The sequence below is a fragment of the Carya illinoinensis genome, chromosome 10 (genome assembly GCF_018687715.1).
Source record: "Carya illinoinensis cultivar Pawnee chromosome 10, C.illinoinensisPawnee_v1, whole genome shotgun sequence".
In the NCBI taxonomy this organism is placed as follows: domain Eukaryota; kingdom Viridiplantae; phylum Streptophyta; class Magnoliopsida; order Fagales; family Juglandaceae; genus Carya; species Carya illinoinensis.
This window is the reverse complement of record NC_056761.1, coordinates 16065365-16084378: the sequence shown is the minus strand read 5'-3', so window position 1 is coordinate 16084378 and position 19014 is coordinate 16065365. Positions and strand designations below refer to the sequence as shown.

General features: G+C 36.2%; 1 protein-coding gene across 1 annotated transcript; it reads left to right on the top strand.

The window, feature by feature from the left end:
- The first annotated feature begins 2661 nt into the window (after positions 1-2661).
- LOC122279379 (protein SUPPRESSOR OF FRI 4-like) lies at positions 2662-7466 on the top strand. Its single transcript, XM_043090007.1, has 7 exons — positions 2662-3076; positions 3665-3765; positions 4439-4562; positions 4757-5172; positions 6167-6321; positions 6404-6457; positions 7164-7466. The coding sequence occupies exons 1-7, from the start codon at positions 2883-2885 to the stop codon at positions 7233-7235; spliced, it is 1116 nt and encodes a 371-aa protein (XP_042945941.1). The 5' UTR covers positions 2662-2882; the 3' UTR covers positions 7236-7466.
- Positions 7467-19014: the final 11548 nt, after the last annotated feature.

Below are 19014 nucleotides of genomic sequence, written 5' to 3'. Positions count from 1 at the left end.
CTTTTCTTTTTCTTTCTTTTCTTTTTCCTCTTCCCGCTCGAGCACCCCCCCGGTTTCTCTCTCTCCTCTCTCCCTCACGCCGGAACGCCTTTCACCCCGATCTACCGCCGTCCGGCCACCGTGCGGCTCACCGCCGGTGCCGTTCGGTTCGTCTCCCTCCGGCGCACCTCCCCACCGAAAACCACCCCCATCCGGCCGGCCGTTTGGCCGGAAAAGCTCTCCAAAGCCTCCACGGTTTTTCCTCCGATCCGCCGCCGTCGCTCTACCTCCGGCCACCATTTCTTCACCACTTCATCACCGGTCCCTTGCCGTCCTAACCCACCTATTTCCGGCCTCCAACGACCACCGGAGCAGCTCCCACGAGCTTGTTTTCCGATTTGCTCTTTTTGGCCATTTCCGGCCATTCCGCCGCCACCCACGGCCGTTCGTCACTTCCAATAGCTTCACAACCATCCCTTGACCATCCCCCATCAATCTCGTGTCCTAGTTTGTCCCCGTTCAAAAGTGGGTTTTTCAGACCCACGGCCACAGTGAATTTTCACTGTGACGTTGCTGTTTTTCCGCCGCTTGCAACGCCGCTTGTTTTCTAAAATTGCCGTATAGCGCTGTAAGTATTTTTCAAACCCTATTTTCAGATTTTAATATATATTGCTCATTCAATTATTTACTGTTGTTGGTTGTTGATTCCGGACTGAGTCCGAGGAGTTTCGGGGGTCGGATGGATGGAGGACGGAGTTGCCTGTTTATTTGTTTTATGTTGTTGGATTATTTTATTATGCATTGATATGGCATTTCATGGTGCATGCATGTGTGTTTTTTTGTTCATGTGTGAAAAGCCTGTGTATTGGCGTGAGTGGTTTTACGGGTGCGTGTGTATCACGAGCCCAAGCCGGGATGAGTTATTATCTCGGTGGAGCTCCTCTGGTCACTCGGGAGCGGAATAAACTGAGTGATGTCCCCTGAGTTGTCGAGAGAGATGACGGGAGCGGGGTAGGGGATGCTTGGCTACGAACGCGCCGGGCGTGGAACCGGGCATCGCCCTACTCACCGACTCCGTGGCCCTTCGCTGGCGAGGGCTAGAGGATGCTTGGCTACGAACGCGCGGAGCGCGGAACTGGGCATCGCTCGTTAGGTGTCACATGCGTAGTGGTACTCTGCGGTGTGGCACTGGAGCCAGGGTGTGCGGATGACCCCTAGGGGAGGTCATGGTGCATACAGTTAAAATTGGATAATGGATTATGAGGCCAAATGGACTTTTGGCGGCCAAATGTGACTTTTGGCGTGTTTTTCGGAAATGATGTGTTTTTGGGCCAAATGGGTTTTTGGCGTGTGTGGAAAACTTGTGTTTTATGGGCTTTGTGCATTGGGCATGGTTCATGCATCTTGTTTGAGTTTTATGTGTTTTTATCTGGTAGTGTTTGGGTTTTACTTACCTGCGGTACCATTCGTGGTTCCGTAGCTTTTGGTGCAGAGTTCGAGGATGAAGAGGAGGAGGCTGAGCCCGAGGATGCGGCTCCGCCGGGTTGCTGATGCTATCTTTTTATTTGTTTAAAACTGTATTTGGGTTTTTGTAATATTTTATTTATGTATGTTTTAAACAGCTTGTATTACGTTAAGAAAAATTCTGGTACTTAGTTATGACTTTCGTTATCCGCTGCGTGTTTCTCTGTACACATCTGTTGCCTTGCACACACTCGGCACCCGTCGATGGAATGGTGACCCGGGTTGTCACCATCCGGACGTCTCGATTTCCCCGTATTCGGGCGTGGGGATTTGAGGGCGTCACAATTTAAATATTAAATTCATTTAAAATTAGATCAAACTTAAATGAGTTCAAGTTACTTACAGCCCCAAAGGCGTTGCATTTACGAATACAAAAATAATAGAACTACTGTTAATAATTTGTTTAATTATTCTTTTTAACTTTTATTTTGATTTGATATTTTTAAATATTTAAAAAAAAATTTTGCTGTGTATAAGAAAAGTTACATACTAATTTGTATACTAATATTGATTTCTTCATATTCAAAATTTAAATTAGTATTATTTTTAATAAAATTTACTTTTTGATCAATTATATAAAATTAATATACATATTAATATATAATTATATTTATAACTAGATTTTTTTTAAATACTATTTTATTAAAAATTATAAATTAATTATAACCAGTTTTAAGCTTACGAACTACGAAGTACTCTTACTAATAACTAAAGTTAAATTATTTCGAAAAATATTTTAACAATTGATATATTAAATAAAAATAAATTTATAAATTAATATAATTTAACGTAATATGTTAAATTATAAAATTATTTTTATTATTAATTAAATCTAATAAATTTTATGAAATGACCTAAACTTATGAGTTATTTTATTTAGTCTCTTTGGTCTACAACCCTTCTCAATTCTTTATTACGACGGATTTATATAAAGAGGAATGCTACACAATTTCTCAATACTCTATAGTTTATTTTTTTTAATTTTTTATTATTATTTTTAATTTATTTTTTTAAAATTAATTTAATTTTTTTATTTATTATTTATATATTAAATATTTGATAAAAGATAAAATAATAAAAATTAAAAAAAATGTAGAGCGAGTGAAATGTTGGACGGTTGTGAAGAGATTTTCTTACACGAGTAGCATCCGACTGGAAGTGAGCCATAATGGGACCCGTTAAAAGTCAGCAGAGAAATCCCTCTCCGAGTCAAAGGTGGAATAGAGATAGTAAATAGAAATAAACCTCGCAGAAGAAGCCGGAGCCCTAATTCCCTACACGGAGGCAGCCATCATCGAATTAGCAGGAGGATAGAGAACGGAAGAGTACTGTACAGAGAGAAAAGAGAAGAGATACGAGGAGAATAAGAGGGGGGAACAATGGGTAAGAAGAAGAAGAGAGCGTCGTCGAAGGTTTGGTGCTACTACTGCGACAGGGAGTTTGAGGACGAGAAGATACTGGTGCAGCACCAGAAGGCCAAGCACTTCAAGTGCCACGTCTGCCACAAAAAGCTCTCCACCGCCGGCGGTATGGCCATTCACGTTCTCCAGGTCCACAAGGAGTCCGTCACCAAGTATTTTCCCCCAAAACCCTAAATCTCACGTCCCTTTGATCTGATTTGATTTATTTGTCTTCAATGGTTTTAATGTCTTCAAGTTTATGCTTGATTTGCTTTTGTTATTATTGTTCTCTTTTAATGGTTCGAACTATTGCGGGCGTTCGTGGGGAAATTTTTACGATTCTGAAGCTGTGAGCGTAACTGTTGATTGATTTTGGGTCTTTTTAAAGCGTGATAGACTCCCTAAGCTAACAGAGAGGGGGGGGGGAGGGGAGGGGATGGTGAGGGGTGAAATAGTTGGTGGAAATTAGTGGAGGAAATTGATCAAGGCTTATTCTTCATGAACTGAAATCAAAGCTCGTTAAGTCAATTAGTAAGCTAATTTAATAACTCGTACTATGTGTTTTAAGTCATTAAAATGAAAGCAGGTTTCAATTTGTTGGGGTTTATTTACAGTAAAAAAATATGAGTTAAATGGGAAAGTAGGAACTTTTCTTTTTTGAGGAATAATGTGGTGTGCATTGTCTGAGGTGGGCTGTTCCCTTTGTTTTTTCTCGTTCATCTGAGTCATCTTTAAACGGTTATGCTGACATGATGTTGCAGAGTCCCCAATGCAAAACCTGGTAGGGAGTCCACAGATATTGAAATATATGGAATGCAAGGAATCCCTCCTGATGTCTTGGCTGCTCACTACGGAGAGGAAGGTGAGAATACTTCGAAAGGGTAGAAAAATATGTTATTATCTTGTTACTTTCTACATTGTTGAGTTTTCTTTGCTTTCTCATAATTCTAGTAATTGATACAATTATTATTCTCCTATTTTCTGCCCTTTCAACTCTTAAATTTGAAGCTTAGGAATTGGCTGATAAAGCCTATGATCAGTTAAGCTGTTTTGATGAAATACTTAAGGCTTTTAAACTGATTCATGAAGTTCAATCAGTGGCAAAGTCAAGCAGTTGTTTATGTAATATAATACGTTAAGTCTCAAACTTTGTGGTTGTCCCTTCATCTAGTCAGAACCAGCCTTAATTAGAACCTGGCTTGATGCTGACTTGAAGCAACATGGGCTAATGCAACTGCAAGAAAATGTATCCGCCCACATGTCCTAAACAGCATTGGCCTCAGGTGTCCTAATATGTGTGCTTCATCCAGTCCCTTGAAATTCACTTGCATATTTATTTCTATGTGAATTAGAAACTAATAAAATAAGCATTCCCGTGTGTATCTTTCCCTCAAATCCATTTACATCCAATAGAAAAAATTTGCAGACGGAGTTTGTTTTTGCATGTTAGAGTTTGAAGATGTTGCATTGGCAAGATTTTCATTATTCTTTTTAAGTTTTTTGGCATATTAGTGAATTTTTTGTTTCTTTTGCAGAAGAAGAGACTCCAAAAGTAGCGAAAGTGGATATCCCATCCACTCCACTCGTTGGCAGTATTGTGCCAGGATCATTGGGCGTTGGATATCCTCCTCGTCCTGCTTTGGGCGTAATGCAGCCAATGTATGTACTAATATAGGATTTTCTCTGTAGATTTTTTCTTGCTGCATTTGGTCTGTTGTAAAACTGACGTTTGCTTTCTCAAAATTTTCACCTTCCATTGTGGTTAACACATCTTGCAGCACTGAACACTTTCTTTATGTGGATATCCCCTTTTGTTCTTCTTTTTTATTTTTTGGGGTCGGCTTTGGCTACAGTTACAACTCTGCAGTACCGGGGCCTACTGCTGCTTGGCAAGTTCCACCTCGTCCCCCGCCTTGGTATCCGCAGCATTCGGCAGTTTCAGTTCCTCCGCCCCCATTGGGTTATGCACAACAGCCACTGTTTCCCGTGCAGAATATGAGGCCTCCTTTGCCATCCACATCACCTGCATTACAGCCTTCACAGGTTACTCCACCTGGACTGTCTGTGTCCACTTCTGGCCCTGTAGCACAGCCATTGTTCCCTGTTGTTGGGAACAACAATATACCTACTCAGAGTTCGCCCTTTTCTGCTCCTATGCTCTCAGCAAGTATTACATCAAGCACTCCGACAGAAGTTAAAGGCTCAATTGAGGTGCATTCCATTGCAAATGCTACTGTGACAAGTAATTACCAAGCAGCAAGCATTCCAGGTTGGATATGCTTTTTAATTGATTTATTTAACATTGCATTTTGAATTTTTCTTTCTATTGATTCTTGATTGTGGCTATTTTGAAAAATATCTCCAAGTTTTAGGAAATTTTTAGAAGGCAAATAATTAAATTAGAATGTAAACAAATCATAGTATGAAATTCTTTCATATTTGATATTCTTAATATTATTCAGTATTGGTATTGCTAGATGTTACCATACATTGCTGGAAAAGATGGGGTGGGGTGAATAATGTTTGATCAAATATATTTGCATGTATACTCTGCAAAATAGTTTTGTTTGAAATTTCTGTACTCTCTCTTAAACTGTATAGCTATCAGACTGAAAAAATTTTTTTGATAGCTAAACAAAGAATTTATTAATAAGGATAGGCATGGCCCAAGTACACGGGGGGGTATACGAGAGTTTACAATCAGACTATGAAATTTCTTACACATATCATCTCTTGACAGCATGGATTTATTGCTTACATACCCAATGGTAGTGTGATGTCCATATTTTGGCAATATATAAAATTGGACTACAATGGTTTTATTAGGAATTTGGAGAGAGGGATTTTCTGCTTATCCTTTTTATTAGAAATTGTACTTTTTCCTCTCTCTCTCTCTCTCTCTCTCTCTCTCTCTCTCTCTCTCTCTCTCTCTCTCTCTCTCTCTCTCTCTCTTCCCATAAAACCATCCCCTATTAAAATGTTCATTGAAGTTTTCTTTTTATGGGCAAGTTTGCATTGGTTGGGATTATTGGTATCGGTGCTACTCCAAATTGATTTTTTTTTTCCCCATTTAAAGGGGTCTGGTAACACTATCTTCAGTGGAGACCATTTCTGGAAGTTGTACTTTGATACTTATGTGTTACACTGTTCTGCTTTGGACTCGCCTAAAAATACATCTATTGCTCCAAAGTGGTGTATTTGGAATTAATTATGTTAATTTTGTGAATCTTTGTAATTCAATGTCTTCTTTACACTTACTCTAGGTGGGCCACTGATCAATTCACATTCTTATGCATCTGGTCCAAATACCGGTGGTCCTTCAATTGGACCACCCCCGGTAATTGCAAACAAAGCTCCTGCCATACAGCCAGCCACTAATGAGGTCTATCTAGTTTGGGATGATGAGGCGATGTCCATGGTTAGTTTGCTTGTATTTATTTTTCCTGTAAGGGATACTTCTGACTATTGGATTGCTGACTTGGTACATGTGGTTATTTCAGGAGGAAAGAAGAATGTCCATAACAAAGTATCAGGTGCATGATGAAACTAGCCAGGTAAGTTATACTACCTCTTTAAACTATGGAGTTGGTTTCGCATCTAACCAGATGGTAGGCTTTATTTTTTGTGTTTTCAGATTCGATTCTACGCATTCTTTCTTGTTTAGAGAGGTATTTTTTGCATGAAATTCAATTTTTTTCCTCTTTAAAAATAACTAGACACTTGGTTAATAATATGCTAAACCATGTAATCATTCCTTTTAACTTCCTCCAACCCACTCGGTTGATGGCCATGTAAACTGCCATTCTTCGGTTTGCACGCAATTCCACCACTCTTGTGGGCATCAAATGTAAGTAGGTATTTTCATTGTTTTTCTGGCAATTTTAGCAATCATTTTGTCAAGCTTGATGCATTCAACTTCAGGATTCTTTGACCTCGCATTGTAGTCAGTTAAGAACAATGCGTATGTATCTTCTCTTTTAAAAATTTGGATTCACCTGTTGCTATTCATTCTCCCAATGCTTGATTTCGAAGTGTGGGGTTTTGGGTGGAACAAGATCTTACCCATCGGATTTTTGCCTATTCCTTCAATTTGTTTTATGATCGATCAGTGAATTCAGACTTGACCAGGTCAGCTTCTTTTGCAAGTTTAGTATCTCTTGGTTAGACAGAAGATCTCAAGCCTTATGACATATCTGGTTTGTCAGAGTGGTTAATAATCACAGTGCCTTTCTGATCAGCATTATTCTGATTTTGTTTCAGATGAGCTCAATTGACGCAGCCATAGACAGAAGAATATTGGAAAGCAGGCTTGCTGGTCGAATGGCCTTCTAGATCAAATAGAGAGGCCATGGTGAATTGTTGGAATGCTTCAAGCCAGGCATAGTGCTGAAAACATTGGGGATGTCAGCCAAACCATGAGGCGATCTATTGGTCTTCATCGACACTGGTTTGTCGAGGTGTCTTGTAATTTGGACTCTCTACATTTATTTGTGTTTTATTTTTTGCAAGAGAGACTGAAAGGAGTAAATTTTGGCTATATGGAAATGAGGGCTCTTCAGAGAAGTTGCATATTCTTTTCTATCTATTTTGTCTCAGTTATTTTTTAAGTTGAACTTTCTAGGATCGGATCTAGAACTCTTTCTAACATCTTAATTAAGTTCCTCTGGGAAAAACCTTTCAAAGCATTGGATGCCATATCTCTCTTTAAATACAACTTTGTGCTTCATCGTCTTCTGGTTCTTAGAAGAGATCGACTTCTGCCTTTTCTCCTCATCTCTCTCTGTATCTTTCAATCTCTTATGACGAACTACGAAAGCTGCTTCTGACTTCCATGTTTGCGCGTTTCATATAATTACGAATGTGATATTGAAGAGGGTATATCTTTTACCCTGTTTGGGGTTGATCTAGGGGGGGTGGGGCGCTACCCCTGTACCACGAAATAGCAATTATTGGAAGCACGTTTTAGACAAAAATTTATATTTAATCCCATGTAGAGTTAATAGTATATCTTAACTAATCAATTGAGAAGCAGCTCTTGAGATCAGACTAAAAAGATCATAAAAGATGAAAATTTTGATCCTCTTCACTTTTATTTATTTTCTCAAGTTCATTTCACGTCCGTTGAACATGGAAGCACACTTGCAAACAAAGCTATGAAATGATGAAATATATGTTAAGTGAATTTATTATGATATTATATATATATATATTAAAAAAAAAAAAAAAAAACCTTTTAAGATACAACATATCAATTGGTATCGTTCGTCTTTGGCTTCTCTCTAGAAAGTTCCTACTACCATCCTTGTTAACGTCATTTCAACTATTATTCCTGTACTGAAGGTGACTGGGAGATCCACTTTAGGATTAGGCAAAAAAACTTAAGACTTTGTTCAACACCCGATCCGGCTCCAATGGATTGGACTTTGGAGTCGAAATTGGAGTTGGTGTGTTAAAAATTATTCGAAGTTTGGAGCCAAGGTTGGCTTCAAAACTTCAACTCAAACTCTGGTTGGTTCTTTTTTTTTTATTGTAAGTGTGAAACGACATCATTTTACATCGTATACATTAATGTGATTGAATAAAAAGATGTTCCATTTAAGTGTAAAAGGGGTCCAAAGCAGCGGACCCTTTTCTCCCCCCCCCCCAACTTTTCCCTTCGCAATTTGTTCTCCCTTCTCAGTCTGAGTCCTAGACTCCCAGCAACCAGCCCCTGTTGCCGTCTTGCTGCCCCTCCCAACACCATTGTGAAACAGTACTCTCTGTCGTTACTCCATGACACCCTTAATCATACAACTATTAATTGTGACACCCTTGAGGCTTGAGCATTGCACTCCCCTTGAGGTCATGACGCCATAACCTCAAGACTCCAATTTCAAGCCTAACTTTCATCATCAATCAATTCTAATTGGTAGGCTCTCCATTCCTAAACTTTCTAAGTTAAACTTATTTATTGATTAGATGTTGATTAATATAGCCTAGGGTTTGTTTGATTTTTAGGGTTTAAAAAATTGAAGACTCGAATTTTGGATTGTTTTGTTTTTAATGTTTTGGATATTTTTAATGATTTCAAATTGAAGACTAGGTTTTGTTTTCAACGTTTGATTAAAATTGCTAGGGATTATGGTGTTTGGCTTGCTAATGTTTGATTAAAATGATTGGCGACTATGGGTTTGTTTGATTAAAAGAGTAACGCTACATATAGTCGTGGATTGCGTAAGTGTCCACTATTAAAAAAATAATTTTTTTTCTATATGGGTCCCGTATTTACTCACTTTTTTCAAAGGGATTGGGCGGCGTTTATGTACTCCACGACTGCAAATATCATTTTTCTTATGTATATTCAGATTTACTAATGAATCATTGAATATTGCACGTTATTTTGGTTTGGTGCTTTGGTGCATTGTATATGGCTTACTGTTTTTGTATTTATTCTTTTGCCTTTTATTTTTCAAGGGATATGGATATAGATGCTACACCTACTCTAGACAATTGTCCTAATGTGGATGCTTAAGTGCCTGCACCTAGCCCAATGATAGGGATATCCACCCTTAGACCTACGTCTACATCTACTTCTTGTGCAAGTAATTGAGTACCCAAACCTATTGAATCATAATACGTGGAGCATGGTGACAGTCAACCACCACAACCTAATAAGAGAATGTCATGGACATGGGACCATTGCACGAAAATTGACACTAATTGTGAAAACTCACAAGCAAGGTGTCGCCATTGTGAAGATTGTTTTGATTGTCACTCTAAGAAGCAACGTAGATCAATTTTGATCACACATTCGAACGGTTGTGTGTGGTATAATATTCTCATAGGGTTGGTGGCTAAAGATCAAAAAAGCTAAGTTATGAAGCAACAACTATGAAAGATGGGACGAGCAGTAAAAATTTGTCAATTCCTCATTATAGTGAGAAGAGAGTGAGGAATTTGCTTGCAACCATGATTATAACAGAAAACGCCTTTTCTCACCATTCAAGGAAAATGGTTTCGTAATTTTGTAGCAAGTCTTGAGCCTCGATTTGTCATTCCTTCATGACATTGCATAAAAGAATTTGAGGTTTGGACGGATTCAAGATCACAAAGGTGCAAGTATTGGAAGGGAGTTAGATGATTCTGTTACCGAGTAAGGAATTACTAAATATTTTACCATCACAATTGACAATGCTAATGCCAATGATAGCACAATTGGCTGGTTGAGGCAAAATGGAGTGGTCTCAAAAAATACAATTTATGACGTTGAGTTTATACACGTTAGATGTTGTGCTCAAATTATCAATCTCATAGTCAATAAGTGTATGAAGGAAGTTGATAAGTTCATTGTCAAGGCCCAATTGTCAAGCACATTAAGTCTTCCTAAAGGCTTGACAATTTTAAGTCTTGTGTCAGTCAACTAAAAATCTCATGTGTTAGTTTGTTATGCTTGGGCATTCCCACTAGAACTAGACATACATGATGTTGGATGTAGCAAAAAAATATCTGAGCCTTTAAGAGGATGCAAAAGGAAAATGGAGGTCTATATCCTACATTGTTTGATGACACACTCGGAAGAAAAAGGGTCAGACCACCAAACTCTCGTGATTAGGATAATGTGAGGTACTTTGTTAAGTTTTTTAAATTATTTTATGATACAATTGTTCACATCTTTGGTAGCTTATATTGTATTACGGATTTGTATTTTAAGAAGCTTTTAGAGCTTTATGAGCACTTGCAAAGGAGTTGCAAAAGTAGTGTTGGGTTGTTAAATGCTATAGCTATGAGGATAAAATTAAAATATGATAAATATTGAAGGAATGTTGAGAAAATAAACAGGTTAACACTCGTGGCTACGATTCTTGATCCCCGATATAAGTTGGTTATTGTAGTGTTTTGAATTAGAGACTTCCTTGGCAACGAGAAGGATGATCATTTCATTAAAACAGTGAAGAATGATATTGAAGTCTTATGTCGTCATTACAACAACAGTAGTCAGTCTTCAATTGGGATTTCAATTAGAAATGAAAAAAATCAAAAAAGTCAAAAAGCAAAAAGGCACGGGTAGGATTTTAATTGGGATTTGATTTGGACTTCAAGAGGGGCACGACACTTTTCTTTCTATTGAGAAGATTGGACCTAGGGGACGCCGAACGCATATTATGCCATTTTCTATTCATTGAGCGCTGCACGGAACCAAAAAGGGAAAATGACTTGCTTTTTCATTGAGCCGAAGTTTTTAGCCACAAATAATTTTTCTCTCTTCGCATTAATTCATTCATTTCAGGCCACAAACACAATTCTATCTACTGGGAATTAAATCAGCGCCGCACACTTATATTTTCTTTAGGCATTCAATTCAAGCGGCACACCATTTTTTGGTTTAGCAAATTTTCATTTTCAAGCACACATGGACATAGTTATTTAGGTCTACACTGTAGCGCCATTGAAGAGCTCTTTAAAGGGTCCAATTGCTACTACAGTCCAATCTCGTCCACTATTTTCAATCTCCATCTCCATCCATTTGACTTGCTCTTTTCATTCTTTACTTTTTACTTAATTTCAATTTGAAGTTTATGGTGTATTCTTGATATTTTTGGATTAAAAGTTTGGACATTTTATTTGCTGTTTATTTTATTTTATGTCAATTAATTTTTTTTGTTTCTCTAAACTTCTATTAAATATGCATTACAATTACATTTTAGATTAATTTCAATTTATTATTTAATTTTCAAATTAATTAAAATTGTTTAGCGTAATTGAATATTTAATTGTTAATTTCAATTTTTTAGTCTTTTAAGTTCCATTTCGATACTAAAAAAAATCCAAAAGTATGATTATGACTATTGTCATTTTTATTTCCGTTGCACTCTTCTATTCATTGTACATGCCACCACTTTTGTTTGTGAAACTTTTCACCATTTTATAGTAGTTTGGATTTAAGCAGCTTTCACCAAGGAGACAATCTAGAAATTTTATTCCTAATTATTACACGACATCCTCCTGCACTTGAGATAGCCTTTTGTGCTACTTATTTTTGAGTGAGTCAAGTTTTTGACGCCGTTGCTCGGAATGGTTGTCTAATTTAAATTTAAACTCTTTATTTTTTATTTTTCACTATCTTATCTCTGATTATACATTTTACTTGCCATCTACTACTCAACTGCTTGAACCTTATTTATGCTATTTAGACTAATATTTCATGTCATGGGTGAGAGACAGTTTAAACAGGTTGCTTAGAGTTACATTGCGCATTGAGAGCAGTGTACATAGCTCAAAGATAGATAGGTCTTCTGTCTTTTCTATGTGTGAGGATATTGAAATTGAACAAACCATGGCTGCACTTGCACCACACACTCTTAAGGATTATTTGCAACCCACTGGCACTACTACACCTTCATGCATTGTTTTACCCGATGATGCCCCTAATTTTTCTATTAAGCATGGCATATGTTAGTGATACCTCAGTCCCAAGGGATAGATTCTGAGAGTCCTTACCAGTCCTTGACAGATTTTGAGTTGGCTTGCACTACTTTTATTACTAGGGCCATTACTGATGAATTTATTAGACTTTGTTTATTTCCTTTCTTTTTAAAGGATAAAGCAAATATTTGGTTTAATTCTTTGAGGTCTAATTCTATCTCCAGTTGGTCTGATATGCAGCGTGAATTCTTACAAAAAAAAATTTCTTTTCAAAGAACTCAGTTTTTGCAAGAGCAAATAAGCCAATTCAATCAGAAACCTGATGAGACTTTTCAGGCCAGTTGGAAAAAATTTAAAGATTTGGTAAACATCTATCCACATCATGGTTTCGAATCTTGAAGGTTGGTGAGCTATTTTTACATTGGTATCACTCTAGAATGCAAGCAGTTTGTTTAGATGATGTGTAATGGGGAATTCTTTAGCAAGGAACTTAATCAAATGCTATCATTTTTTGACTATCTTATCGAGAGCCCACAATAGTGGAACACTCATACTGATCGAGTGCCATTAACAGCACAACCACTAAGAGCTATTTTTGGTGGGGGCAAATATGAGTTTAAGGAGGATACTAATATCCAAGCCCGAATAACTGCATTAACTAGAAGACTGGAGGTCATGAAAATGAAAAAAGTGAAGGCTGTGAAAGTAGTAGAGGCATGTTTTATATGTGCTGATTTGAACCATAAGATCCAAGATTGCTTGATTATGCCAGTATTTCAAGAAAGTGTGTAACAGCCCGCTAGAAATTCAATTAAGGAATTTCTATTGACTTTAGGAACCTCGTGAAAACTCTGTAAGTTTACACGAATCGACTAATCGCATAAATTTTAGCCTGTCAACATAGTTAGTGTTATCACTCACTATGGTGCTAGAAATGCGATTTTAATTATTTGAGATAGTTAAAAGTGTCAGAATACATTATAGTCTACACCACTAGGCTTAATTAAATATTTAGAATTTTTCAGTACTAAGTTTATTACGTTTATTTTTGGAGTGAATAGTAACCTCGGTAAATGTACTGAGCGCAGTGTTTTCAAAATCATAGTGTGAAATGTCCAAATTAGGATAGCGATATTTTATTTGGACACTTGGCAAGATCTTAACCACACATAATGAATAGTATTAGATACTTGGCACAAAGAGAAACCATTAGATGGAATTGTGAAGGAAATCAAGGTGTGAGATCATGACACCTAAGCAAAATACACATTTGGAAAATATCTTAAGAATAGAGATTTAAAATACACATAGAAAGATTTTAGCCACCTTACTCTTCCAAGTCTACTCCACATTTGGAAAATATATTGAGCTGATTTTTATAGATATTATTGGATAGAATATTTTGAGATAATATTTTATAGATATTTTGGGTAGGAGAAAACCACACTCAACTCTCAACTCTAGCCTTATCATCTCCCTTATCTCTTCCATAAGCATCTCCAGCCATCACTCACGAACTTATCTTCATTTACACGTTTCTTTAAAAGAATATCAAACATTCTCTCTCGGACAGCTTTTAGGAGTTCTTTTGCATGCCCATTTCGAAGCTGTTGTAAGTGTTTTATCATAAAGTCTCCTTCATATAAATTGTTCCTTTTTTAGTATAGTTTACATGGATATCTTATTTGCCCCATTTGAAGATCATTTGGTCAGTCAAATATTGTGTAAACTATAGAAAGGTCATTCTGGGAGATAAACTGGAGAATATGTTATAGTTTGGAGTTTTTGACCAAGCTAATGGATAGATATTGGTCCGAAATTTTTATGGAGTATTGTTAACATGTATATATGACTATTGGTTGAGGATTTTTGCATGATTGAAGGTTTTGATGAAATATTTGCTTAGATTTAGAAACTTAGAAACTGGAAGAAGAAAAACAGTTTCTATTTTGAGAAAGTTTAACTCTTTGGTGGTCTAAACCTATTCTAATGACTTTGATAATTTTATTGGAGGATCCTAAGCATCTTATATACATGTTATATTATTATTTTGAAGATATTTGATGTTAGTTTCAAAGATATGAAATTTTATACAAAGAGATATTCAGATAAGCCAAAGTGTGGATGTTCTTGGCTAAATTTATGTTTTGGTTAATTTTTAACCATGTGATCTTGAATTAGAAGCTTATATATGTTTTAGGACATCTTTTTAAACCATGTGATGGTTTGGTTTGAAGATCACATATTTATAAGTCATAGATCAAAAGGTTGATCAAAACAAGTTAGAAACAAAAATCAATAGAAATAGCATATGAGAATTTCGGCCCTATGGAGTTTTAATAGTTGTGATTAGTTTTAAATTTTTCTAAATTGATATTTGAGTTGAGGATAAAATTTACATGAGGCATGTAAATTTTGGTGACTTTTGGAGTTAGTATGTAAAATCCTTAAGTTATGGGTAAAACGATCATTTTCCTACATGTAGGAAGTAAAATGAAAATTTTACTCTTTAAGTTAGTATTTTTCCATATTTCAAATTATTAGTGATTTAGTACTAACTTTTAGAATCACTAATTACAGTTCCTCGTGATCGCGCTTGAGGTTTTATAAGAAACGCGGAGATCGAAGTAAGTTAGCTTTTAACTTACTAGCAGTCTACTGTGTATGTGTGCTAAGTAAAAGAACTATAGTGTATGTATGTGTGTTATCATATATGTCATGCCACGCCAAGTTATCACGTAATTGTTTATTATACAGAATTTATTCTGTCATCAATTTTTATCTGTTACATAATATATTCGGTTATGTATTACTGTACATTACAAGTACGTCATGCTAAGTATGCCATCTATTACATGTATGTCAAGTCATGTAATATTCACTGTTGCAAGTATGTCATGTTAAATATGTTGTCTATTATATGTTATGCCATGTTACGAAATGTTTCTATCTCAAGTTGGTCATGTATTTCAAGTTATGTTCAAGTCACGTTTCATCTTGAGTACATTATGTTTGTGTAGAATACATGGGGCCACAACAACTGTGGAGTATGTATTTTACTACAATTGTGATGCGTAGAATACATGGGGCCACAACAACTGTGGAGTATGTATTTACACGTAGAATACATGGGGCCACAACAACTGTGGAGTATGTATTTTTCATGTTAAGTCAAGTTTGTGTAGAATACATGGGGCCACAACAACTGTGGAGTATGTATTTACACGTAGAATACATGGGGCCACAACAACTGTGGAGTATGTATTTTTCATGTTAAGTCAAGTTTATGTCGAATACATGGGGCCACAACAACTGTGGAGTATGTATTTTTAATGTTAAGTCAAGTTTGTGTAGAATACATGGGGCCACAACAACTGTGGAGTATGTATTTTTCATGTTAATTCAAGTTTCAGAGCAAGTTCATACTAAGTCAAATTTCAGATCAAGTTCATGTCAAGTCAAGTTCAGTTCATGATTCAATTTAAGCTATGTCAATTATGCTATGTTGTATGCTAAGTTATACTTTAATTACTTATGAATTTGATTATGCATTTATGCTTTTACTGTCATACATGTATCATTAGTCTGTATGGAAGTTTTTTGTTAACTTGCTGAGATTTGTAATCAAATCTCACTTTGGTAGTCCCAACTACCATTCCCCCCGAATGGTAGATCTTGTTACAGGACCTGAAGGAGAATCAGGAGCTGATCAACTAGACACAGTTGACTAAGTGACGGTGCGACATAAATGTTGATATAGTAATTAACGTAAATTACTACTTGTACGATTGAGTTGCATCTCTACTACTTTTTGGATCATAACCATTTTGGACTAGTGTTGTGATCTTAGTTGTTCAATGGATTTTTATGTATGAAGTATGTTTTAAGCATTTGAGATATTTTCAATTTGGTGCATAGTATTGCTAAAGAAAAAATTTATCCGCTGCGAATATTGCATATTGTTAGATGCATGTTAGGAATATTGCATCTTATATGTCATGAACGGGGGCAGGTAACCTTGTGTTGCATGTCTCGACGCTTCAAATGTCCGTCCGATCCCAAACGGAATTTGGGGGCGTCACAGGGTGGTATCAGAGCAATACGTCTCTGGGCAGTAAATCCACATGTCCTTAGGAAATGCACCAAACATTAGGCTTGAATTTCTTAAGGTATGAAAGGCAGTATGTGGTTTTTATACATATACTCGTGTGTTTCAAGAAGGGACACATGACTCGTGATAGAATACCTCGGAATCCTAAGGGAGATAATAATCAAGAGGATCAGAATTTCCCGATGGATGAAGGATTAGTTGAGGTAAACATAGTTAACGTTGATCTGATTGCAATTGATGGTAGTATTGCATTATTGTTATTTTGGAGTAGGTCAAGTCATTGGGGTTGGTAAATTGTACATTGTTTGATTCAAACGAGTCATTGTTTCTATTAATTGTGGTGCTTGAGAATTCAGCTTGGAAGTTGAATTGTTACTCTAGTGGTAAGAGTAAAAAAAATTTTCATTAGAAGTATTATTGTTCATACCAATGTAGATATAGAATACATTTTAGTAATATGGGAAAGGATATGTAGGATTGATGAATGGTATTCCACATATTTAGAGAATTGTTTCGATTCTAAAAATACGATAGAAATTGTGTTTGGAAGAGTAATTTGATTAGGAGAAGCTTTAGCCTTAGTAGGATTCATTTATGATAATAGTATTACCACGCCGCCAGTAAATGATTTCTGGCAAAGCACTATCTTTATGGATACATAGATCGATATTCTTTTGAAGACTATTATATGGAGAGTAAAATCTTGGTCTTGAAGATTTATGTGAACATTAGGAACAAATCATTTAGAGTTAGAATAATTGATAATTTATGATGGATAGAAGAGTTATGAGAATCATAAGAGAGAAAGTTTCAAGTTTAAGTTATTAACTGGTCAGTTATCAAAGTACCACCTAGGAAGATGACTGATTGTTGCGATTATAAAGAAGTAAGTTAGTCCTAGACCAGTAGAACTCCTTGAGGTTTTTATTAACTTGAAGATTACTGAGAGTTTGGATATGCATGATTAAATGCATATTTATATGAGTCATTGGATCATGTCATATATATGAAAATCCCTGAAAGAAATAAAATGGAGTACATAAAACATATACCAGAAGATAGAAACACAAATATGAATATTTGTGAAGTATTATTTTATTATCATAAAGCAAAATTACAGAAATTTGAGGCTCTTTGCCTCAATCTTTAAACGTTCTTGCTCTTCAAAAATCTGCATGCCTCTCCTATCTAAAGGAGTAGCCACTCGAAAAGAAGAGTTAAGCAAAGATTTTAAATCTCTGTTCTCTCGCTTTACTGCTTCTATCTTCATGTTGGATTCCATAAGAAGCCTCTGAATCAGAGAAATACTCTCGTGGAGTTTGTCAACCCCACCAGTCCTGGATTGCAGTCTCTGAGAATATGCGACAATGGCTGATGAGTATCGAGTACCGAGACTCACAAGCTCGTAGATAAGTTCATTTTCTGACTTATTAGTCAGATCATTATTTGATTGCATAATAGCACCTATGGAAGAAGCAGAAACAACTGGGGAACGAGGTGCAGAATACCTCATGTTTTGGCAATGAGAAGATTGCTGAGCCATTGCAAAGTGAGTAAGCAGAAAGAGATTGCAGAGTAAGAATGCAGATTAATTTTAGAAAAGTGAAGAAGATGAGATGAGAAAGAAGATGAACTGAATAATTCTTTTATAGAGAAAATTATGACGAATCACCTCTCGTGAATCATTTCTCTACAAGAGACAAGAGCAATGTAGTATCATAGCTGCGGTGCCTGACAATTACAGAAGAACAAAGTAGTGTCGTAGCTATGCGGCGCCTGACAACTACAGAAGACCTATAAAAATCACGCGGATCAGAGTTGTCTGGTCTAAAACAGAGTGCCACCGATTTTGTTAAAAAGAGAGAGGTTAACGGCTTAATTTTGATGAATTCTCTACTAACTATGGTATTTACAAGAACATTTAAAGTATATCACCTATGCTTTTCTAAAGAAGAGTTTCGGAAGATTATTTACTTAAAGTTTTAGGTTTGGAGAGTATGTCGCTACAACTTGGCCAACCTTGTGCAAAGAAGTATAATCTAATTGTTGATTAAAGTAAGAGAGTTAAGGAATGACATAATCTCAAAGGCAAATATATACGGGATAGACAATAGGTTGGTAAGCAACACCTCCTCATTAAATTGCTACTTCTTATTTAATTCGATTTCGAGGACGAAATCTTTTTTTTTAGGAGGGGAGATTGTAACAGCCCGCTAGAAATTCAATTAAGGAATTTCTATTGACTTTAGGAACCTCGTGAAAACTCTGTAAGTTTACACGAATCGACTAATCGCATAAATTTTAGCCTGTCAACATAGTTAGTGTTATCACTCACTATGGTGCTAGAAATGCGATTTTAATTATTTGAGATAGTTAAAAGTGTCAGAATACATTATAGTCTACACCACTAGGCTTAATTAAATATTTAGAATTTTTCAGTACTAAGTTTATTACGTTTATTTTTGGAGTGAATAGTAACCTCGGTAAATGTACTAAGCGCAGTATTTTCAAAATCATAGTGTGAAATGTCCAAATTAGGATAGCGATATTTTATTTGGACACTTGGCAAGATCTTAACCACACATAATGAATAGTATT